The 25,753-nt window shown below is 38.5% G+C and overlaps 1 protein-coding gene across 1 annotated transcript; it reads right to left on the bottom strand.

The window, feature by feature from the left end:
* On the bottom strand, positions 1-24,530 carry rspo4 (R-spondin 4). The gene is made up of 5 exons (XM_036530292.1): positions 24,461-24,530; positions 14,501-14,689; positions 11,659-11,796; positions 10,357-10,542; positions 1-157 (listed from the first exon to the last, which is right to left on the bottom strand). The coding sequence occupies exons 1-5, from the start codon at positions 24,492-24,494 to the stop codon at positions 57-59; spliced, it is 648 nt and encodes a 215-aa protein (XP_036386185.1). The 5' UTR covers positions 24,495-24,530; the 3' UTR covers positions 1-56.
* Positions 24,531-25,753: the final 1,223 nt, after the last annotated feature.

Below are 25,753 nucleotides of genomic sequence, written 5' to 3'. Positions count from 1 at the left end.
AGAATTCCTCAAGTGTCCCGCTCCTGTGCAGGGCGGAGGTGGGTCGAGACGCTTCTTTAGGTTCCACCTGGTGGTTCTGTCGCAGTTGCATTGTTAAGGAGCCTTTGCTGTTTCCTCCCTCTCTTTCTCTCACCCCTCCTCTCATTCTTTCTTCTCTCTGTTGAAGAAATAATAATGTTAATGATATCAATAATCTTATCAACTGAGCGATTCCAACTTTTTTATTTAAATTTCAAAATTTATGTCATTGAATTGTTGCATTTTGTCCACTATAATGGAGTGATTGTTACATTTGTACACATGAAAGACAGAAAACTAAAAACTTTTCTTCGCCAGTCATGTTTTCTCACCCACAGATAAATTAAAGAGAGCCATTACTTCAAGGCTGTGGCCGTCGAGATACTATTTCACCTTTCTCCTCTCCATCTCGCCACTGCTCGGCTCTAGGTGACATACTTCGATTTATTAGGCGCTGTCCTACATACCCTTCTCAGACAGCAGAATTTTTTCAGTCATGGGGCAGTACTAACTGCAGATGAATGTCTTCTCCTGATCTCACTAGCATTTGACACACAGAGCACAATTTTCTTCCGTACGTCAATACAGGAAGTCATCAGACAAGCAGTTGACGGAGGAAGCAGAAGAAATGAACAGGCTCAAAAGAAATCACGAAGCCGTAAGGAGATATCATATGCACTCTGTCTTTCAGGAAGTGCTTACCAAAGGACATTTTTTTTTTTCAGTTAGCTCTGCAAAACAAAAGCAAAATTCATGTATTTCTTAGGACGGCTTAATGAGGCTATCGTAAAAAACGAAATAAACACTCATTAGGGCCTCACGAAGGGCTTGCGGTCTGGGAGCAGAGAACCTGGTTTGCAGTTCGACAGGGCTGTTGCCTGTGAGTCTGTCATGCGATTTCCATTCTGTGATGAAAGGGCAGTGCCTGCATTCCCGGAGAGAATCCTGAAGACATCCGATCGCATTTAGTCAGGATTTATTGCAATAATGCTCTGCCTTTTCCCCTTCTTCCTTCCAGCCACAAAATGACTGGGGGGGGGATCTCAACAATGCAACCCTCAAACCCGTCTCAGTATCATAAAACAGACAGAGGGCAACGTCAGGTTAACTGCCGCCCTCTCTGAACTGAAAAATAAGTGTTTGTGGAAGACATGTTAATCAGCAAACTTGATGAGAGAAATGCTTTTAAGGTTGGCAGATTTAAATGGGGTCAAATTTTGCCATGACATGAGAGTGACATAACGTGGGGTTGCCAAATCTTAACACCTTAAGTCACGGCTGGAATGTTGTTGTACTGTATGTCCAACAGTAATTCATGACTGGTAAGCTAGAAAGCTATATATTGCGTGGGGAGTTCTTAGTGACCTTTTATTTAAGGATTTAAAATCTTTATTTAAAAATTCAGAATATATGTATGTGCACCCCCACCTTAAACAGGAAAAGACTTTTTTTTTAAGTGATGCTTCAAGAGGCTTCATGAACCTCATACTGAGTGGTCCTACCATGTACTGTCTATCCATGACTTATTTTATTACAGTTAATCCTCAAAGACTCATATAAATATAATACTAGGCTACTGTTGTCCATAACAAAACACATACATAATAATCTTCCCTTATTATTTTTTCTCAATCAGTAAAGGTCTGAACCTTAGAATAGCTGAAATGCAACTTACAATGCACTACACACAAACATATTTAAAAAAAAAAGATCTATCTATATATATATATATATATATATATATATATATATATATATATATATATATATATAGAATATATATATATATAAGAAAAAATAACACAGGAGAGATGTAACATAATGCAGCTTAAAGTCAGTGTTAAAATGGAGTTAAAATGTGAACAGCTGCACGCTATGTAATAAAACTGAGCATGTGATAATACAATGTGCAACTATAAGGAGCTGGCTGAAAATTTTGAAACACAAGAAACTGGACAACAACCCAGTTATCTGGGATGCGAGGCCAATGTTGCTTTGCTGCTGTTCAATTAACACCGAGAGAGAAACACATAAATTACCAAGTAGTACCCTATTACACATTTTATTACTGATTTGTTAACTTGAAATAGATATACCCTCTCAGCCTAAACCCCTCTTCCTCTCTCCCTTCCCATAAGAGGCTGCTGCCATCTGTTTTATAGGGTAATATACGCCCGTGAAACACTACACAAAACTATAAAGCCTGCCAGCTACCTGATTAGTGAACCATTCCAACTTGTTTCAAACAAACAAAAAGTGAGTTTACTGCTTTAAGAAATGTGAAGTTTCAATTTAGTCTTTTTCATATGATTTATTATTTACTTGCCAGAGACTTTTGGGCATTTTTTCTATGTGGATGTTTGCCGAGTATGCAGTTTTAATATTCAGGTAGGACTGAAGACTAGTGTTTATATGTATATCTGTAATTGTATATTGTATATTAATTATGTATATCTAGATAATTGGTGGAATTATGAATACAAGTAAATGTTAGTATGTTAGTAAAAATGAAAAGAATTCACAAACATACATCACTCTCTCTATCTTAATGTAGTGTGGTGGAATGACAGAATTCAGATTTCTATTAATTAAGTTCTCTTTCTGCATCTGTGGAGCCAGCATGTATATAATGAGTTCTGTTTTAAAATAATTAAATTAAATGTTTATGGTTCAGCAGAACATGAATTCAGTTTTCTGTTATTTATGTTCTTCAACTACATCAGACCATGTAATATAATCAGAAAGTGAGGGCTCTGACAGTAGAATCTCTTGTTTCAAGTGCAGACTGTGCCCTGTGTCCTGGGTTCAAATCCAATGCAATTCACCAACAACAACCAAGAGCCCACATTTGCAGAACAAACTGGCTTTGTTTCACTGGGTATAGGGGTGGGTGGGCCAGCTAGGGCTCCCCTGGTGCTTCATTCTCAACACCCTGAGACTTACATGCAACCACTCAGATGGCATGAAGAGACTGTGCCTATTCTTCAATGCTGCCTGCCTCCTGGTGTACCATGGGACTTATAGTCATGGTAGGCATGTGTGTATATCAAAGGACCTCACACACCACAGCCATTGCTCCTATGGTGGTTCAGCAGTAGTGGTTGCAGTTGTGACATGCTTAAAAGCATAACTGCTCTCAACAAATGTTGGACAAAAAAGGAAGCAAAAAACAACAGAAAATGAACCTTGACCAATATGTTTAATTATCATATTACATACTGTTATTGTGATATGGGCCGAAATATCCAAATATATGATATTTGGATATTATATTTGGTACATATTACCCGTTGACCTACACTACAGAGTTGGTTTTGGATTGAGTGTGGTATGTTTCACATAGAGAGTAGCGTGAACATTTCAGTTGAAGTAGCTGACTGAAACAAATTCAACCTGAACAAATTCAATGCCTCCTGAAGAGGTACCCTTGGCTTTCTCTGACAAACAGTTCAGTACAAGTTCATTTGGAAAACAGTTCCGTGTGAACATGAGAAGGTCTTGGTTCCATTCCAACCAAGAAACAAACCACAATTCTTTACATATGTGTATCCTATACATACGTACATATGTTTATATTGAGCTCTATAAAGCACAAGGAAAGCATAAGATTATACTGCTTTATAAGACTGTACTGTTACAGTTAGTAAAAGCAAACTCTGTAAGATATTGTGAAAGGCACCAGAAGGATTGCATTTTTCTCTTTCAAAATTTTAGGAAAGACTGAACTTTATCATCTTGCTCTCAGCCGAAAACTTATTTTCTAAGTTCTCAGGGAATGTTAGTGATGCTACCTACCAAACTGAAGGTAACAAGAATACCCTGTTTTTTCTTACCTTTATTGACATTCTCTGTATTAGTTGTTTCAACTTTTACTGTTATTTTAGGCCCCTACCTCTGACTGACATTCTGAAGTGTACTTATAATAGTATACTACAATAAACATAGTATAATATATATCATCTATGTTTTATATATTAGTGTACTTTAAAGTGTACTTAAAGTGACATTTTTGAAGGTACTGGGATCTAACTTATGTAACATAATATGTAATGTATATATAAATATATTACATAACTTTGCATAACATGAATGCATGCAGTCCATGGCACTAGCCACTGGGTCCATTCCTCAGTCTAATAGCTGTTGTTCCTGGTGTAGGTTGGGGCAACACCAATGACACCTGAAGGACACATTACAGACAGCCCTTTGAAAGAAGGGCACAACAGCTGTACCACAAAGGGGGCTACATTGCTCCTCCGCACATGCTCCAAAGCACTCTGGCAGCAGAGATTACGGTGGGCTGAAGACAGGCAAGGGTACACATTCCATATATCAAACTTCAGTGGGGTTTCAAAATTTAATTTCGGTCTCAGTCTCAAACGTTGGTCAGGTTTCAAACTGTGTCATTGAAGCGGATTCCATCCCATCTCGTAAACACCTACAGCTGCAGCAACAGAGGCCACTAATCATCGGCCTTCTCAATAGATTTGTCTCCGTCTTAACAAGATCTGCAGCCTCCTCCCCTCATGGTGGCCCGGGACAGAAAATCCCACCCTGCGCTCTCATCTGGGGGATATTAGAGATGATTTGGTATTATTTCTGATGTTTGATTGCAAGCAGTTTTCAGATGATTGTGAAGTAATTGTGTCTAGCTGGGATTTGGCTGTCCTGAACTGTCTCTCTGGTATGGTTGAGGGGAAAGGGGTGTCAGTGGGAGGGTGTAAACCAATATCCCCATCTCTGTTGCAGATCACAATGTGACTACATTTCCACAGTGTGGAGCCAAGTCCTCGAACTGCCCAGCCCCCCCCCCCCCCCCCCCCCACCCCCCCAGACCCCAGGGACACAGATGGCTCTGACATGAATGTAACCCATCCTTGTGTCATTCTTAGTTAATCAGATGCAGGGCTCTGGAAAACAGTCCTTTGGTTTCCAAACCCTAAACAAACACCACACTGGAATAAGTGCACTCCTAATCCTGCCTCTATCCTGTGTTCTGGAGCCAGCAAGCACGGAGGCAGTGCCGTGACACAGGGCCCCCATACTACAACAGTCCTGGCCAAGTTACCCCACCTTGTCTGCTGCTCAGGCAACACAACTGCTCTGTTTCCCTGAGACGTGTGTCCGCCGTGTCCGAAGGAATTAGCCGGACGAGGTCTCCGGTGTGCATCCAGCGTGTTTTCAGGGTTTTAGCAAATGTCATCTCCTGACTCCGGGTCATGACCTCTGACCCCAATGAGTTGAACTGTGGAGCTCATGTTACTCTCTTAGACGCGGAGGTCAACTCGGAGCCGTCAGCCGAGACAGAGAGTATCAGCGTTAACCTACGGTATCATATGTCATCTATCAAACACAATTGATGTCAAATAGACCTGAACATTCGAAACTTCCCAATTTTAAAAGAACACTTCCAGACAATTCAAAACCACACAGGCAAAGTCAGGGTTTAGTTAACTAATCCCCACCATGAAACAGAATCCTGTCTTCAAATTAGACCATTTGATATATTTATTTTCTTGACAGAAAGGACATGGGACGCTTCCAGTCACAATACCAATGTTTCCTCAAGTAGATGGCTTAGTCCTTCAAACATGGTAGTACTATTTTAAATCCTCATCATCAGTGCAAATCTATTTTAGACATAAGGGTTTAAAACATTTTTTTATGAGAATGTGCACCTTCACTGCAAGTTCAAAGAAGACTAAGGTATTGCCTTTTTCACAACAGATTCAGGTCAAACTATTACGATGTCAACACTCTTGGAAAAGCTTATTTCACATGGCTTTCATTTGAAGGAAATGTTTTGGTTGCTGCAATTCATTCGCTTATTTGGGATCAGTGTTTTAATCTTGTTATTGGGGAAGTATGGTTGGCGAACACTCTTGGACTGGCCTTAAATAAATTACACTGCACTAAACACAGATGTGATACCAATCAAAAGTTGTCCGTTTCACCTTTGTTTGTGGGTAGACATTTTTATACAAATGAGAGTTTAATGCACAAAAAGTACCATATTACATCTCATATGAGCTAAAGTTGAAATGAAGTTTGTTTTTGCACCAATTTTCTTATTTCCTCTCCTGGCATCTATGTCAGTTTAAAAAAAACATTTAGGCATTGAGAGAACAATTTAATGGAAGGTTTGCTCATAGTAACTTGTAGTGGCGGCCTGGTTATTTCTGTTTTGCCATGTTTCAAATTGCAGCAACAGTAGCTGTTTTATAATGTCATTGGATCAGCATAAATCTTCGTTTCTGAAAATAATTACTTATTACTCTTAACTAAACAACCAAGACACACACACACACACACACATACACACACACACACACACACACACACACACCCACATTCTTGATACTGTGAAGCAAAACCAGAAATTTTCATTGTGTGAATGTAAAGTAAATGTTGCTATTTAAAACCTGATACTTCATGAGAAAAAAAAGCACATGATAATTTGCTTTTCTGTTCCATCACCAACACCCACCTGTTAGCCAACTCTGCTCTGTTTCTGAGAGAACTTCAACAGGACAAACACGCAAGTGTAAACACAGGACACAGACTGGGTATCAGTTACAACGCTCATGCCAAAATTGCAATCCATGAGGTTTAAAAAAAAAGAAACTGCCTCCCTCAAGTGCTCTTAAAAACTCGAATTATACTAATGAGGTGGTCATCGAGGCCGAGGTACACGCTGAGGTACCCGCGATCACTCCCTCAATTTTAAGTTGAGACAGAAAACAGGAGAAAATCCATGTCATTCCATTCATGATCAAAAGAGTCCACAAATGCTCTCTGGAGATGCTGTCTGCACCCTGCCTTCCCTAAACATTTTCCTTTTGGTGAGCTGTTCAGCAAAGAGCACAAGTTTTAAGGATGGCTTTTGATTGATGGCATAATTAAGCACTGACAGGAAATCCCTCAAATTAAACCGTATATAGCACAAAAAACTTGCAGGCGATTTGCTAAAAACAGCAATAAAATAAACCACCCAAATAGGATTGTGGTTTGTCCGTGTGGGTGTGTGTGTGTGTGTGTGTATGTGTGCGTTCGTGTATGCCGAGTGAGCACTGGTTAGGAAAGCAGAGATTAATGGGACTTTCAAAATGCCAAGTGCAGAAAAAAACCTCTTCTTTTCAGTTTACAAAATACAGGAAAAATCCATTGTAAAAACGTTATGATGTCATGGCACAATGACTGAAGTAAAGTCTGGTAATTCCTAAATATGTGCTTTTCTACAGAAGTGCCAGCATAAAGGGGGTTTGCCCTGAAGTAAACTGCTTTGAAATTAAACCACAGGTACTTGAATTCCTCATCGTTTTTGGTAGCACATAACAGTAATCCTGTATGTTAAAGCATTAACGATAGTCCAGTCAAAAATATCAGCTAAAATATCAACATTTTATAAAATAACAGATAGACAGTGCAATGCCTCACAATTGAGCCATTTCAGAAATTTCATTTAGGACTACTACAGAAATAGCTGATCAAACAGGATAAACTAAAATATCAGTCATACGTAGCCTTAAGCTGCACTTCATTGCCAAGATTCTCTGATCTATAAACACCTTATCAGCACAACCTCTATTCTACAATATGATCAATTTTCAGCTTTTCGGTTATTGTCAGATGACCTTCGTCACTCTGTGCTAACTGTATCACTTGAATTGCTAACTGAATAGGCAACTTTACACACAAATTGCTAACTTTGTATACAAAGCCTACCTCACACTGAATTAAAACATCTTAGCTGAACAGTTTGCTAGTTAGCTAATAGTTTAGTTAAGTGATTCTGATTTTGTTGAAGGGGTACTCTCTTTTTAAGCCACAGCCAATATCACGTTGCTATCCATTAACCACTGTTAGTCAGCCAGATAAGCCTGAAATTAGCAAACAGTCACCAAACTTTGGATAGTAACCAATAATATAAACTTATAATGATATGCTCCACAACATTCCATGATTCATTTTCAAAGTCATAATTACTTACAGTAACTAGCTATCTCAGCAGTAATTTGTTAATTAGCTCTATATTAACTCACACCTGATTTTCATAATTAGCTATTCTCTATGTCCAGTTGAAAAGAATGTTGCTTGGGTGACATAACTTCTGATTTCAGGTAAAACCGGTGAACAAAAAAGGTTTTATTATATGGGAATTAAATCCTCTAAGTAAGCAGATTGAAATGTTGTTGAAGGTGTTGATGAGAACTGAAATACATCTGGGATTAGTATTTAACCCTCTTTTTTTTAAAGACTTTTCACCTTTATGCAACCATTTATGAAATCACCAATCGGACAACAGGTTTATCTCACCATGACACACAGGAGTGTTGAAATGAGACAAATGCAATCCTCTGATACACCCACATGCAGCTAACTGCTGTTTTTCACATTACAAGTCCCATAGTGCAGTGCACTGAAATAGGCACTAATTGAAGGATAGGCATGGCTCCAGTGAGTTGGTCCATCACTGTGGGCTCACACTCATTGCTGGTCTGGGATTGACACAGGGTTCAGTTTGCACTTCTCACTTTCATTTTTAATTATCTTAATTGGAATAGCTTCATTAGCTAGCAATGTTTTCAACTAAAATATTGACGGATTTGAACATGTGAATTCTCAAAAATCGACCCCACTGACCTGCCAAGTGGTGAGCACATTTTATCTGAAATTAAGCCATGAACAATACAGCACCATGTATCATGTAGCACATTTATAGCGCATAGGTCAATAAAAACTGCCCTACTGCTATGTCAAATTACAGTCAGTGAAATCTATTTTTTTTTGTCTTGAATTTAGTGGAACCATTCTGCCTTGTGGCTCCAGTTTTTAACACCTACTTAACAGGGAATTGAGTCAAATGTTCATCAGGGGAAAAACAGAATTTCCTGTCTTTTCATAAGCACATTAATATATGTAAGATCCACTGCTGTGCGTTCTTCTGGCTTTCTTTAGCAATGCTCCAAGATTTAAGAAGTGGCCACAATTCAGGAATAAAGAGGGGGGGGGGGGGGGTCACCCCTACACAGTGGCCTTAGTACACCAGTGAGGTATTTACAAATGTTGAAGAAAATAAAAGGAATCGTCTGACAACCATAACAGCAACGAACGCTACACAGAGCAAACTAATCTTCCTCAAAAGTTAAGGAATTTTTGAAAAATATCACAAGAGCCGTTTCATGGCAGATGTGTGTCATTAGACCTCAGTGATGGCTGCTCCAAACACTGACTGAGCAAGATTGAGTTTCGTGTTTTCCTAACGCCACTGGACATCGGATCTGCCATTGATAATGATAATTGCGGCAAGCAAATGCTTTCCAGTGCAGCACCAAGAAGCAAATATTTGTGTGTTTTTGCTTAAATAGAAAAGTATCATAAAGTAATACCGTTGAAATAAATACCTTTTTAAATAATACAGATGTTCGCTAATCTCCCACAATTTTAGGAAAGAATTTCATGTGGCTGTAGAGGAGTTATGCTTAGGGAACTGAGATAAGGAGAATACCACGCAAGTTGGATGCTTCTTTTGCAGAGCTCATTCAGTGAATTTTGTGTTCTTAGAATCATTTCAGAATTCAAAGCATTACGATCTACGTGATAACGCGCAAAGAAAAACTCCTTCTGACAGTCAAAGAGTGCTGAGAAAATTGTCCGCAGGAAGACAATGTGTGAATATAAACTGTAGTTTAAGGTTCCTCAAAAGGAACTTCAGACTAACATTCCCTCATTGCTCATAATCAAAGAATGTCCTTGGTATACTAATTTTTTTTTCCACCATTAATGTGAAGTTTTACTATGTGCTTTTACAATGGGGGAAAAATGTTTTTACTCAGAAACATATGAACTCTGGTCAGCTAACTAGTTTTGTATGATTAGCAAAAGGGCTATCAATCACTACTCATTGGAACCGACTAGTTTATAGTCACTTAACTCACAGGTTCTTGTGTGAGAAAACATGCATGATTAAGGAAAGGGCTGTATATTATGGCTCACTGAATGGATGTGATTGGTTTATAGTCACTTAACCCCTGCCTCATTACTAAGAAAGGCTTCCTGTACCCAGCCAGTGCAGCCCAAGGAAAAGACGGCGATGACTTTGGGAACTTTCAAAAAAAAAAAAAACCCCAAACAAACAAAAAACATTTACCCTTCCATGAGTTCTTCCTGCCTCAATACCATGATAAATTAAAATTAAAAATTATACTTGCTACCCAATGTCAGTTTGAAAGAACCGAATATATATTTTAAAAAAAACAACAACAAAAACAAACAAGCCTTTGCACTTTTACACTGAATGTTCCCGTGTCTCCCATCAAGCAGCCTGCCCCGGCCTACCTTCAGGGCATTTCTTCTTCATCCGGCACTTCCTGCTCTCGTGCTGAGTGGGACAGTGGGGCGATGCCCCCTCAGGGCCCCTGCGAGACTCCCTGCTCCTGCTTTGCCTTCCCCACCTGAAGCCGCAACGTAGCCCGTTGCGCTCGCAGGGGCTCCACTCTCCCCACAGACTCAGCTGACAGCCCTCTGAAAACACATTACGTGCAGTACATTACATGCATTACATTATGTGCATTGCATTACAGATGCGACAGGAGGCGCTTACCAGCTATTCTGTGTCATAAAGCATTACTGTTTACTTAATCAGACATTCCGTAAAATTGGCTTAAATTCCTTGTCGATTGTGGTTACGTATGGTTTTGTATTTTCAGGGTACCGGCCCGTGTGCCAACAGTTATTGTTCCCAAATACTGTGTTATAGGCAGAACATTCATTAAATCAGCGTTTTGCACTTCCTCCTCCTAGACCACTGTTCACCTACTTATTTTTCTCAAAAGCATGTCTTAGTCATCCTCTAATGATAGTTGGCTGAAAGTAGCATGCATTACTGGACATTAATAAGCTGTTCACTTTAAGTGGGAGAAGTCATACAAGGAAATATGGATCAGAGTTACAGCTCAGTGGTTGATCAAGCATTACATTCTTAAAGACATTTGAGTGATGGCTGTACTGGAACCTTATATCCTTATAACAAAAAACATAATGTTAAAAAGTGGCTGTGGACCTCAATGTACACCCGAAAGGTTGCAGGTTTAACGACTGTTGCTTTACATAAAACTTACAGTACTGTGAAAAAGAATTCACTGTACGTATGGCCTCACAGATTGCCTGTCACTGACTATTTAGAAAGAACACAATGTAGCTATCTAGTCTTTTCATTGAATAACTGAGTAAATATCTAACTACAGCAAAGATGCCACTTCACTTTTTTAGACATTAAACCTTACAAACAATCAAACTTACTTTCATATCAAAGTCTAAATGAAATTTAAAATGAGTTTGAATGCATGAAGGTGAGGAAAATACAGTTTTCTGCAGATGATTTTACCATAATTTATTTACCTAACAGAATAAAAAATGGTAAATAAAGACCTCCTGCATTTCAAAGGTGTTAGTCCATGTAAAAACTCAACCATACACATTAATTTCACAATTAACAGAACAGGGTTGATATATTCAGTGCACAAGTCATTATGACTGTTTAAACATTCATGGAAATCAGTACATATCAGTCACAGCATATGTGGAGTGGCGTGGGCCAGAGGAGAACTCATGACTTTGCCAGATAGTTGAAACACTCACCAATGCAATCTGTTAAGTGTGGAATTGTGCCTTCTGGACAGCTGGTCAAGCACTTGCCTTTAAACAGCTGGAAGCCCCCTTTACATTTTGTACAGAAATCTTTGTTAAAGCATCTCTCACAGTCGGAGGCTTTGCATTCTGTAAGGAACACCAGAATAAGCACATCCAATCATTAATAACAGCAGTATAAAGTCTCACTCAGTAAATACTGTGAAATATGGGCACCAAACGAATAATTGAGAAAGCTAATTGTATTTATATATATTAATACATTTTCTGAAATGCAAGGTGACTGTGCATAGAGTAGTGAAAACAGTGAGTTAGCTAGTAAAATAATTGGGAAGACAGAAGTACATACAGCATAACTACATTCAAACATACAAGTCCACAGTTTGTTGAACAAATTTTGTCAAGCAAACAAATCAAGCAAGTAAATCTAGCTGGAACACACAAAAAGTAAAAACACTAAACACTAAGTACAGTTAACTCTATGCCAGGACAAACAGATATGTTTAAAGATGTTAGTTAAAAATGCTGATATTCTGGCAGGCTCAGATGTATGCTGGTAAGGCATTCCAAAGCTCGGGGCCATGACACAAAATGCTCTGTCGCCAATACAGCCAAGCTTGTTTGAGGGTACAGAGAACTGGCCGGAGTCTATGGAAAAGAGATTCTCAGCAGGGGTGTATGGTTGCAACAGACTATGCAGATAACTGAGCGCAAGGCCATTCAGAGCTTTAAAAGTAAGCAAAATTACTTTGTAGTCAATACAAGATTTAAGTAGAAGCCAGCGTAATTTGTGTAATGCAGGGGTGATACGCTCCCCTTTTCTTGTCCCAGTTATGATGCTGGCAGCTGAATTTCTCTGCATGCTGTGGCCTGTTGGAAACTCTCAAAGCGACAGGGCAGAGCAGGGCATTGCCACAGTCCAGAGATAAAATAAAAGCACCTGAACCTAAGCACCTTTAAAGAGAGACTGAAAGCTTCAAGCACATTATGTAATTTTTAGGATACAAAAATGAGACCTTTTGATGTTAGCAACATGATTTTCAAGCAGAAAGTGAATCATACAAAATGACAGCTACGTTCTTGATCAACAGCTATGGTAAAAATCAACCACTTCTGAGAGAAGGCTTTTAGACCTAACGAGCATTCACAGCATTTTTTTTTGCCTGGTTCAGGCAGCCACCAGCATGGGCTGTCTATCATCTAGATTAGCTAGATTAGCTAGATGATAGACAGCCCATCAGGCTGAAAGTAAAGAGAAGTACAGAGAAAATACAGAGGGGTGCATTTGCATAATAAATATTATGTAGACATCGGGATATAAGGAGACAAGTGGGGGTGTACTGAGGTCCGTCTGGGGGTGCAATAAGCACCCCATAGCTCCGGCCCTGCAGCCCACACTGTCGTGATTCTCAATTTTGCTTATAGCATATGTGCATATGTTACTACTTTAACAGTTTGATATGTGGATCCCAATCTTTCAAAAAAAAAAAAGAAATATGTGTAACTAGTTCATGTTTTAGACATCAAGCAGCAAACCCAATTCTCTGTGCTTATTCAGTTAAGATTGTCTGCTGATGATTATCACAGGTTATGTATTATCTAGCTAGAAAGCTTCCGCAGTCAAGATACGTAACTACAAAGTCAGGTAACCAGTCACGGGTAGGTGTAGCACACATTACACTTTTAGAACCTATGCCCAATTGTACCCCGCAAGCTACCTGAGATGGAAACAGCTACCCTGAAGTGCAGTCACTCACCACTTCCCAGCTGTAACAATAGCAGCAGGCGGCATCTCTGTTGTACTGAGAGCTGTGTTTGAATGCCATATAAGATTGGTCTTGTTTACAGTTCTTACAGACCACTTGTTTGCTCTTGTTTCAAATGTAAATGTTTGCAAAGTTCTTAAGGAGGTATTTAGTAGTGTTTTTTTTTTTTTTAAACTCTAAGGACTTGGACAGAATGATCTTTCAGACAAACTAGATGTTTTTGGTGAGTTTTTTTTCCCTTCAGACAAGTTTCAAGAATGTATCACCAAAACTTATTTTACAGCCCGACAACATAAAGAAGGCAGCAGAACTTTCAGGAATGGATGTACGATACTGAGCTACACTTTATTGTTTTACAGGACCTGTCAATGCATAATGTCAATAAAACTAAAGAACAGTTTTTTCCCACCGACGGTTTAGTTTTAAAAGCGGTCTGGACTCGAGACACTGCTTTTCTGTGCCAATACTGGGACATTCAACCTTACTCTTGGCCGAAACCATATGAATGACACGATTGAGCCTGTATAATATCCAGTCATTGTTTACTTGCAATATCTGTGATAGATCTGCGGTTCTGTAGATGATGTTGTTGACAAGTTAACAGTTGCTTTTGACATGTGCCACTAGTTCCTTTTTTTTTGGGGGGGGGGGGGGGGGGGGGGTTACATTACATTACATTACATTCATTTAGCATACGCTCTTATCCAGAGCAACTTCCAGCACAATAGGAACTAAGTGTATCCATTCAAATTGAATGAGCAACAGCATCAGACCAGGCTAACAACACTCCCAGACCAGTGAGTGTGAGCATAACACTATTCAAGCCGCACTATTCCTAGTATGGGTCATGGTTTTTTTTTAACAAATGTACTTATTTATGCGTATGTTTTGTTAACAATTTTGACAGTATTCCAGTAGTTCATCCTTGATCATTTTAGGGATCGTGTTTGCAACACACTATTCCAGCCCGACCCTAAGTTAATCTGCTCTGTGCATAAAAGCAGACATGAAATGACACAGAAGTGGTGGAGGGTGCACGGATATGGTGTATGGAGTGGCAGACTCACTCATGCAGCGGTTCATGTCCTGACCACGGAGGCCGTAGTGCCCTGCCGGGCAGGAGTGTAAGCAGGAGCCGTGTTGCCTCATGTCCTCCCTGTTGAGGAACAGGAACAGCTTATCTGGGCAGCTCTCGCAGCCATTCTCTCTAGAACAGACCAGACAACTCCTGCAGTCCTCGGGCGCATCTTTGGTAGCTGCACAGACACAAAGACAACAACCACTCAATGAGTGGGCCTCTCCCGGGCTGTTTTTTTTTTTTTTCATGCTTTGCTGTGAGTCATCTTGCAGAAATCTCTAGCCTCTACCAATTTATACATTTTATTTCTGTAAGAATGAGTGCAAGTCAGTGAAAGACTTTTTAAAAAATAAAATAAAAAAAAATCATGTGTTTCCAAATGGTTCCATAAGTTTTGATTTCCAAAGACCTAACAGAACAGTTAAAAGGCCACGCTGAATGGAATATTGCAATGACAGCTGAGACAGGATATGTTTAATTAACAAACAACTTATCATTCCAGTCAAACCTGAGCTTCAGCATAGATTTTTAATGTGAGTAGCCCTCTGCCTCTCTGCACACCGTTTCCAGAAAAGAATCCAGGTGCACGCTGTTTTCTGCAAACCCCCAGACATGTGTTTTCAGATTTTATATACCGAGCTTTATGACTTCTCCTGATTTTTCATGCTTAATCTGGAAGACGGGGAGATAAAAGCTGCACTTTAAGGAGTTCTCTCTCCAAAAACATACCAGACTCCCAAAAAATGGAGTGCAGCAATAAGAGGGGTATTAGTCACGCTGTAGAGCCTGGGAATTGACTACTTTCAGTTCCTTATCAGGGCCAATCATGCCCTTTCCACTGCCGAAAGAGAAAGAGTTCCCTCCTGCCACAACACAGGAAAAGTGGAAAAGGTCTAGCTTCCCTGCCTGGTTTGTCTGTGAGTTGCTGGGAAGAATGGAATGCATTAGGTGTCAGGGCACAGAGGAGACTGGAGTCAGTAGTCTGTGGACTAACAACCAAGGACATATTTTTGGAAGGCTCAACAGTGTATAGCAGAAATAGTACAGGGCAGAAAAAAAAAGTACTAAGTCTTCACATGCCTGCAAGGCTATCTGCAAAGTCCTACCACCTATTTGTGGAAGATATCTGTGTGATTCCATTGAGAAATTGCCTTTCTCCGTGAAAGTCAAGGTGATCATTTAAGAGTGGAATAAATCCAAACCTTATTATTCAGCAACAGAAACAGAAATTTCAAAATCGCAACACAAACCAAAAAACGGAAATACACTTACGCACGACTGTCTATACTACAATACAAACCGAAAATAAAAAAGAAAAATCAATAAGTATTTGGCATAATCAATATGTCTGTGTTGTTGTCCCTCATAGTTTCAAATTCACACAGATTAGCGGAGGACCTGCCTTAGCGGAGTTCTTTTCCACCAGGGAGTCTCCAAAAAGAAAATTCACTGTCTGGTATGTAATTCAAGCACAATGAATTCCATATGCCATCACCTCCACAGGGAGATCAACATCCAACCAGAATACGCACATGAACTCATCTCACACACAGCACTTTGTAATGACTGGTTAGTTAGTCTCTTTCATATTAACATCCAAAAAGTGCTAAGAACACAGTTCGGACAATGTTGTTAGCTAAGTTTACCCAGGTTTGGTGTGGGTGAAAGTGGTCAAGCAGACCCTAAACGCACTGTTGCTGTGCCTTCTCTGCATCTGTAGACAAACCCCCATGAATGCCACAGCAGCCCACGACAGAAGAGTAACAGGAAGAAAAACAAGTTTTATCACTATTATTCTCTGCCTCAGATGAAAAAACTTCAAAGAAATAATTCAGAAGGAGCTGTGTGACTCCTCTATGGGAAACTGCTTTGTCACCAGTTACAGACGCAAGAACATTTTATGTTCTTAATATAATTTTCCCGTATTCACACCACCCTTTCACTACTTAAGTTGCCCAGAAAGTATCGCCTCATTTTTTTCTCAGCTAAAATGTATTGAAGAAACATGAAATTCATTCCATCTGTATGAATATTTGAAGATTCAGAAAAAAGGAAAATTATAACCTACATCACCAAGTCTAAGTTCACACACAACTCTAATGTCCTTTTCTAAGTAAATACAGGGAACAGCTCCCTGCAGTCAAGGGTGCAATGCATTATGCTGGTTAAGAAGATCATGTATGTTAGATAATCAGTTTTCTGATTGTCATGTAAAAAAGGTTTTGTTTATTAACTAAGATATTGATGCCTTGCAACCTGAAATCTGTTTGCAGTCATGTGATATGCTGTGTTGCATGCATAAAAATCTGTGTTTCGGAGGCTATTCCCAAACTGTTCTCCACCTGTAGATAATCAATCTGGCATATCTGCCACTCACAGCATCAGTAGTTAGGAACTAAGATAATGTCAGAAGGTCATACAATTACAGTTGTCCAGTTTACAAAAAATCAGTTCCATATGGAACCTGTTTTGTTTAAGTGTCTTATGTTTGAGAGAGTTTTTTTTTCATGAGACTTAATGTTTTGAACTTATACAACATTACAGAACTGGTTGCCCCATGAACTAAAGAAAGATGTTATCTCATGCTGCTGAAAAGGAAAACTTTGCTTATCAGAAAATAGGAAAGATATTATTCTTAATTTTGAGCAACACATTCTATGGGGTTGTGAGAGAATTTTCTACTTAAGTCTAAATTGAGCTACTGTGTGTTAATTGTGGTGACTATTAATACCCTATAATAAATAGGTCCAATACATTGTCAGAAATATATCCCTCAGCCTACTATTATATAACTACATATTTTCATTTATTGTTTATTATTGAATAATAACTGCTACACAGATGTGAGTTTCTCATATTTTACATAGAACAGTGTGAACATTTGTTAAACATATAGCATTGCAAAAGAATTGCAAATTGCAAATTTGTTTTTGTATAACAGCAATTAGACTCTGTAATGTAAGCTGGAAACAATTTGAGGGAAATGTTTACTATTCAATCAATGATGGGACCCTAAAATGACACAAAACACATTTTATCGATACAGATAAATATGCCTTTTTTAAGTGTGGCTGGGCATCCTTTCCTCATCTGTACCAGGAACATTTTTTTGCGCTTTGTTTTCTTTAATGAAACTGTGGACTGTAATTTCACTGTGGAAAATTGATACACAAACCATGACAGAACAGATGCAAAACACAAGATTCAACACATAAACAACAGAAATGTCTGAAACCATAGATTTACATCATATGAAGCAGAGGTACTTTTTACTTAGGGGGAAATTCAATCTACTGGCAGGCTTTTAGCTGTGGTGATACCTTGAAAGAAGTTAAAGCGGTATACCTCTTTTTTTTATATTTACACAAGCTGTATTTTTCCAGATTGTGGAAAACGAAAGAGGTTGTATAAGTAATGAAATATGTATACTGTCAAATTCACTATTGATTGTTTTAAGTCTTGCTATGACTAAAAGCCTTGCAGTAGCCTAAATTGTCTCTACAGTGAAGTCAGCCAAGAAAAGGAACAGCATAAAAATAAAAAGAAACTGTTGTCAAGCCATATCAAAAAGAGAAATACTGTTAGATATTGTTTCAATGTGTGTTTTTGGTCTCCATTGGTGAACTCAGTTTAAAAAAAACACACACACTTTAACTCCAAAAGTATGTTTGAGATTTTTAAATCATTTTTAAGTAATTACACATTATTCAGATTTGAGGGGGCACCTATACATTGCTGAGAAGGTATTGTGTGTAACAGTAAAAAAAGAAAAAAATAATAACAGTAAAAATACCTCAGTTGAAGTTTTTGCATCATGTCACCCCAAAATGGTTTCAATCGTGTGAAGATACTTCTGTGATTGAATTTGTTTAATTGCCGCAATATCCTGTGCAGGTTTCTGGGGCGTTTTGAGATATGGTTTGGTCACTGGCCCGGTGTTGACTTTCCAAAAGATGATCTTCAATCAAAGCAGATATTCCCATCTGTTCTCCCCACTCCCTGCTGAATTATCTCCCCTTGCGAGTCATGGAACCCCTCTCTTTGTGCAAAATGTGTTACCAATGAAATGAATTCATGACTGTTTGAGTTGGGATGAAAACGGAGAAGTGCAGGACAATTTTTTTCTCCTTCATTCTGTCTTATTTTTGTCTTCTTTTTTTCATGCCCTAAGAGCAGCCAGAGGGCCTGGGGAGAGAGGGGGGCCGTGTGTTTTTGATCAGAGCCTCATCCTTCGCTGTGGAAACGGGGGGAGCAAAGCACTCTGGGATGTGGGGGGGGGGGCAGTTCCTTCTGCTGAATAAGCATCTAGCATCGTTGTTGTGCTACTTGCAAACAGTGGAAATGTAACAATATGTTGTCAGCCGGGACGTAATGTGCGTGTGTATGCCTGCGCGTAAGTGTGTGTGGAGGCATGTGTGCACGCAGGTGGGTCTGTGTCTGTGAGTGCATTAGTATTTTTGCTTCAACTGAAACATATTTAGAACATACAAATAATTTCATAAGTGCTGAAAAAAAATGAGCATTAAATTCAGTTAGAATAAGATGTGTTGAAGATTCTACTCTGCTTGTGTTTATTTACAGTATAATTTATTTAGTGCAAATTTTATTTTAGATATTCACATACATAATTTCATTAATCAGGTCTACATGTTCAAACTTGTCAAACTTATTTATTTTATAGCTATGTTATACACAACCTGCCTTAATCATTTGCTTGAATTTGAAGCCAATATACCAGTGCTTTTTTGTTTACATTGAAATAATAAATAAAGCTTGAGAACATTAGAAAAATCTGTTATAGACATCAGAAGTAAAACTGATCCAGCATGACATGCTCCAATAACCACAGATTTATTAAAAATATAACCTATTACACCATCTGCTACTTGTCAAAGTAAAGACACTTTTCAGAATTTTAGCCTCAAATACAGTACATTATTTGTGACACTGTTCTAAGTGAGCTATGAATTTTCAGGACTTAAAAGTCTGTCTGAGTTATTTACATGCAGTATGTATCTATTAAGTCTTCTGCTATGATGACCTAGTGGCTCCTTGTACTTAAGCCCTTAAGTTGATGAAAGATTTCTTATGTTTAGGCCATGTCACTTTCTTGGTGGCTTACCACAAGCGATTGTACCTGAGAAGTTCATATGACGTTCTATTATTTTTTCCGTAATAATTTTGTAAATCTAAATTTAGACTTTTAGTCACTGAGGTCACATAGTGGAAATATACTGAAAAATGTCCTTTTTTGTACAATATTAGCCCTTGAAATGCCTTGGGTGTGCCCATCCAAAGCAAGGCTGAGAAGCACTGAAGAGAGAATAAGAACAGCCAGACACTGAGCTTGTTTTGTGTTCTTGGCCAGTCTACATTTTCACCTTAATGGAACAAACTTCATCAAAGAGTTTTTTTTTTTTTTTTCCAACAGAGCAAGTTAATTTTGTCAAAAAAAAAACTCCTATACTGTACAGTCTACCAAAGGAGTTGCATTTTGCATGAATGTTGGTGCGACAGCTGTATTAAATATAATAATTACAAAATGGCTTTTGGTTTGAAAGGCAACAGAATATCCACATAGGAAACTGAACAGTGAAGTCAGCAGAAAATAGAATAAAAAATAAGTACAGCCAGAATTGTATTCTAGCGCAACTAATTTCCCCTATAAGAGTATTAAATGTAAGAGTATAAGCAAATAATGCTTACATTCTATTGAAAACTCTATAAAATGATATACAGATACTGAAAATGGTACTTATGGTACTAAAATGTTATTCTGTTTCAGAATGGGGTTAAAAAGCTATACTTTACAACACTACTATCACTATATCACACTGGGACACCATTCAAAGCTATGCATTAGAAAAAAGACAGACAACCTTCTATAGCTTGGGGCTAGTAGTTTTTTTGAGTGAACCTTCATGATGATATAAACTATGATTAAAAATCAAAAGATAAAAGTATCATATACTTTCCACTGACCTTCAGCTTCTCTAACTACCAATTTTATTTATTTATTTTAACCAAACAATCAAAACTTTTGTATCTTAAAACTGCATGACCGTCAAAGCACACTCACACCCGTGGGTTACAGAACCTACAGAGACATCCATCGGAACAGAAATCACACTAAATACGTGCAACAAGTACTTCTCGCTCAGCAACTGTGATACAATAATATATGTGTGAAAGAGAACCTTAGTAAGCTAACACTAAGCAGTGACTATAAATCTATGTCAGCAGTACTCTTTAAGAGATATTCAACATACAACTGTCAGATCATGTCTTTAGGGTAAAGGGCCAAAGTCTGAAGTTTATGAGCACCAGTGCCAAAAGCTTTTTTCTTTTAGTAATAGCGGCAATTTGAACACAGATTTTCTTTTACTGCCAACCTGATATTTTATGTAACCCCTTCCAACAGCCATTTGTGGGAAAAAAGGTTGTAATGGAGGCTGAAACTGGGGAATAACAAGGATCTTCGATGTTACTTCTCATATGGCATGACTGGTGGTGAAGCAAAAGTTCATTTGGCACCCAAGTAGTTCAGTATATTTCCTACAGCAGGGGCTCCCAAACTTTCAACCTGATTGACCCACTAAATGAGAAAATACATTTTCTGTGACTAAGCCCTCATCAAAATGTATATTCACACATGTTCAAATGTAGGTATTTCAAAGACATGTCAAAATACAATGCAGTGTTTAGTTGTATTAGTGTGAATGTCTGAGGATAGAGTATAACGTAAGATGTATTTTGTGACTGATCTCGAATCATCTTAACCCCACTTATGAACCTACCAGTGGATCCTGACTCTGGAACAGCTTGTCCACACCATGGATCAATGATGTTTAATTCCACATATGTGAATATGATACTTTCCCCTTAACTGCATATTAAGTGCGTGTGACTTTTAAGTCATCGTACATCTGAAAACATTCTAGCTTAATGAATATTTCAAAAGGAAGGGTTTCAGTTTTGATGCATGGGAATTGTCACATCTCCACACAGAACAGATCCTTCCAGAGGAGAGGGGAAGTCAGCAATCCCAAGACTGGCCAGTGTTTGCTTTTTATTCTGTTTATTAGTATTATTAATACTAGTATTATTATAATACTCCGAACAGAATACCAGAACGACATTGAACAATCAAGAATGAACAAACAGTAGCCTTTGATAATCCAATCCATAAAAGGTCTGTTGATTAAACAAATTGTAAAGCACTTGTTGAAATAAAACAGAAGGCAAGAAGCATCTATACGATATTATATTAATATATTAAGGCAATTGTTATAAGTATCACAATTTATTCCACCATTCATTTTCTTCCTTCTAATGCAAGATTGACTGTCCATTTAATGTAAGCCCCCCACCCCCCAAGAATTAAAAATGTCCCCTCGGGCAAAACACTGCCCACAGTCAAAATCCCTTCCTCTGAACCTTAATGTGTCCTTGTCACCTGTAAGGGTGTATCCAACTCTCACACCAATGCAGTCTTTTTTTTTGGGGGGGGGGGTTGGGGGGTTGAGATTGGGCCAACAAACCCTCCCTTCGAGTCTTATAGTGTTGCAACATTACCACGTTGCTGTAAGGTACAGACCATATTGTGAGGCTACAGTGTACCCCTGCCAAATTCAGCCCACTTTGCATGACAGCTATGATTGCTACATTGTTATTAAGCCATGCCTATGCTACATTGTTAAGTTAGTAATTAAGGTTTTTCCAAGTTTTTAAGAACCATTTCCAGACAGCCCAAATATCTCTGCTTGCACTAGTCATAAAACGATCATTTTTAACGCAAGTAATATGAAACAGGCCTTTTTAAACAGCGGTCACCAACCCACACAGAACATCATTTCCACAGGAGACTGCAAATTACAAAGCCAAACATTACAGATGTTTTAGTAATACCAATGTATAGTAGGTATATATTAAATACTAAGACACTCTGTCCTCTTGTTCACAAAAAGGTGCAGAGCTGAGAGGTTGGTTACAGTCAGCCATAAATCTATATCCCATGTGGAACCTAACTGTTGCTATTTCCAGGCAGATCCTACATATCAGGCACATATATGTGTGCTGTCAGAAGCTCTAATAATTTGACAGAATACTACTCTCAGCTACATGATTGTCATCCTTCATACTTCCCTACACATATTCTCACACTCAAAGGGATCTCATCTCTCTGCCTCCCCCCCCCGAGCATGGTCCCCCAGCAAGCAGCAGACCAAAGCCAAATGGATCCTCACCCATTAGGTTCGCAAAGAAAGTAATGGAGTCTGACAGCAGGTCAAACACCATGCATAGTTCAGCATTTGACCCGCTCAGCCAAAACGTGATTATAACAGGAAGCTAAGCGTCAGACTGTATTAGTCAGTTTTGATTACAGGTGCAGTTTAAGACTGCCCATAATTATACCGCTATTGCCTTTTCATAACATCTGGAATATTTAATGCTCATAAATCCCCTTATGAGATGTAAATATTTTGTTTTGAGGGATCTTATGTACGGCTTGAATTTCAGTGGCTGAATCTGTTCTGTAAGCAGGCATGCTATTCCCTGTTAAATGAAACTCAATAGGTTAGTGAGGATTATAATGTGTAGGTAGCTTTAGACAGAGAAATTCAATGGGATGGATCCATCAAAAGACATCTCAGGTTTATGTAGTCTTTCTTACCATGCAAACCTCCCAATGAGTTACCAGCAAGTTTTACAAGACAAAACAACTATGAAGCAATGAGTGTGTGCCACCAAAAATCAAACAGGGTAGAACGCAGCAGACAACAGCTTTGGGGCCACCAATATCCTCTTAAATTAAATACATTTCTTCTAATTTTGCAAAACTGTGAGAATACTACAAAATTGTTTAGACTTAATTTTTAAGGAACACATAAAATGCATAATAGGCTACTTATTTTTGCTTCTACATGCCAAGTATTTGTTTGATTATTATGCTGAGGAAAAATGTTGGCAATTTATAAAAGTGAGTCTTCCTTCAATTCGCCATTGCATGTTCAGGCCAGTTTTACTATTTTAATTTAATAGCCCCTTTAATAACTAATCCTGTCTCTGGATGTAGCCTAAGTGTTTAAGTCTTTCTTATGCTTTTGATTCATCAGTTATTTTGGCTGTGATTCAGCACCGTAATGAGTTCCCAATGTCCAACGTCCAACAGATATTCGGTGATTCTTTAATGCAAAATCGTCATTTTATTTATTTATTTATGTTTTTTTGGGGGGGGGGGGGGTGTTTTGTTCTCTGACAGCCAATTACCTCACACTTGTATTTTTCACCGTTTACACGACTATTGCTGTAAACATCATCATCATCATCATCATCATCACACCACTTAACGTAGAAGTTAACTTCGGACTTACATTTCAACTAACTGTTCAGAATCAAAAGTAAGTAACAACAGAAAAACATGACTGACACAAAACAATTTGCTTGTGTATTATGCTGGAAGGTGTCTTTCTCTAACGTGTAATGAATACCATTATATTTTGCCTTTTTGGTTGCCCCAAATAGTGCGAATCGCCTGGAAACTCAGCCAGCATATTGCAAACGTTATGTTCTATAAAAAGCTCAACTTTGATCTTACTCTACCAAATGCGGGGTTCAGCTGTGGAAAAAGAACCATAAATATGGTACTTAATAAATATCTTGGAAATGGTTTCCGAGTAACGTAAAACTGCAAGCTACCTGATTATATCGGTCGCAGGTCACGAGAGGCTGATAACGGAGTTTGAACAAAATGCATGTTTAGGTCACCCCCCGTAACATCAAGTTGTTTCTCTATCTAAACAGATAGGTGCGTTGGCTTTCTAAACAATGAAAACATTGAGGTTCCAATCACATCAGTGCTTTCACTCCAGCCAGTAAAGCCAAAAATACAAATAGAAGATTTCATTAATTTAGATGTTCCTAAATTACTCAGTAGGAAAGCTCTTACCACTTCGCTTGGTTGCAGTCGGGTTCAACATCATTGCATTGCTGACCAGGGTTAGAATCACAAAAAGTCGCAAATGCATCTGGGCAAACGACGACCACCTCAGAACAGGTTTTGGGACATCTGAGAGTATTCCAGTCCGCGCTAAAGATCCAGTACCTCGCACGCCGAACTCCGACCGGTTTATGTGGAGGTGGCATTAAGTAGCCTTCCCGCACTGTTTTGATTCACGGGAAATCGCCGTTTTACACTCCCAGTGCAACTACATCACTCACACCATTAACCCTCCATCGCCTGACACCGTAATACTGATTTCATAACTTCAAAGGCGGCGGTAAATTGGAGAAAAAAAAAAAAAACACGGTGTTCCACCTAACGTTTTATTGGGTATCTCTAGATTAATAACACGTGTCTTCGTGGAATATATTCTGAGGTAGAAATGTTTCCTATAGTTGAATATTTTTGATTTAGTTTATTGCGATGTATCTGTTCATTCAGTATTATAATTTTAGCGAATTATTATACACGTTAAACTGTCCATTGATGATAACTTACAACTTAATAGACGCAAGAGTATAAAATATGTGTGTATGTGTGCATGCAAGTGTAGAAATATAATATAATAAGTGAAACCATTAACATCACACAAAACATCCAAAAGGTTATCGGAAAAGGATAAGCAATACTTGCAAATATCCTTAAGAATTAAAGAGAAGATGAGCATTGAATTGACAAGAGAAATGGCAGGAAGGTCAAGGTGCCCTCATCTGTCATCTACAGTTAATTCAGATTCATTCAAGGGTAAACTTGTCCAACACTTTCATTGCAATGTCCAAGCAGGGTGTAGTCCTACATATAATTCTGAATGCATTCAGTTAAAACATAAATAGGACATTAATTTTAATTACTAATCACAGTCAGCTCTTTTCACCCTCTGATATGACAGAACGTTCTGGGGGGTTTTGTCACCAAGAGATAAGTGGAAGAGAGATTTATAACTATCTTTCCATAAAAAGAGTAACAAAACTAATGGCTGACAGGACGGTATTGATTGTGTATTGAGAACATCTTGTCTCACTATCTCATAACATTGTTAAGAGGGAGGGGCTATAGTATCTCCTGAGAACTTAAATATCTGTTCCATATGTCTCAGCAACTGGACCATCAAAGGTGAAGCCTGAGACAGGCTGTCACATTTGATGTGGCACCCACAATAAGAGACAATAGCACAAGGCAGTGCTGGTTTCAACTAGCACTAGCACCAGTTTGTGAGATTATGTATCGGCTATCTGACTA

The sequence above is a fragment of the Megalops cyprinoides genome, chromosome 6 (genome assembly GCF_013368585.1).
Source record: "Megalops cyprinoides isolate fMegCyp1 chromosome 6, fMegCyp1.pri, whole genome shotgun sequence".
In the NCBI taxonomy this organism is placed as follows: domain Eukaryota; kingdom Metazoa; phylum Chordata; class Actinopteri; order Elopiformes; family Megalopidae; genus Megalops; species Megalops cyprinoides.
The sequence above is the reverse complement of the archived record's forward strand: the minus strand, read 5'-3'. Positions and strand labels throughout refer to the sequence as shown.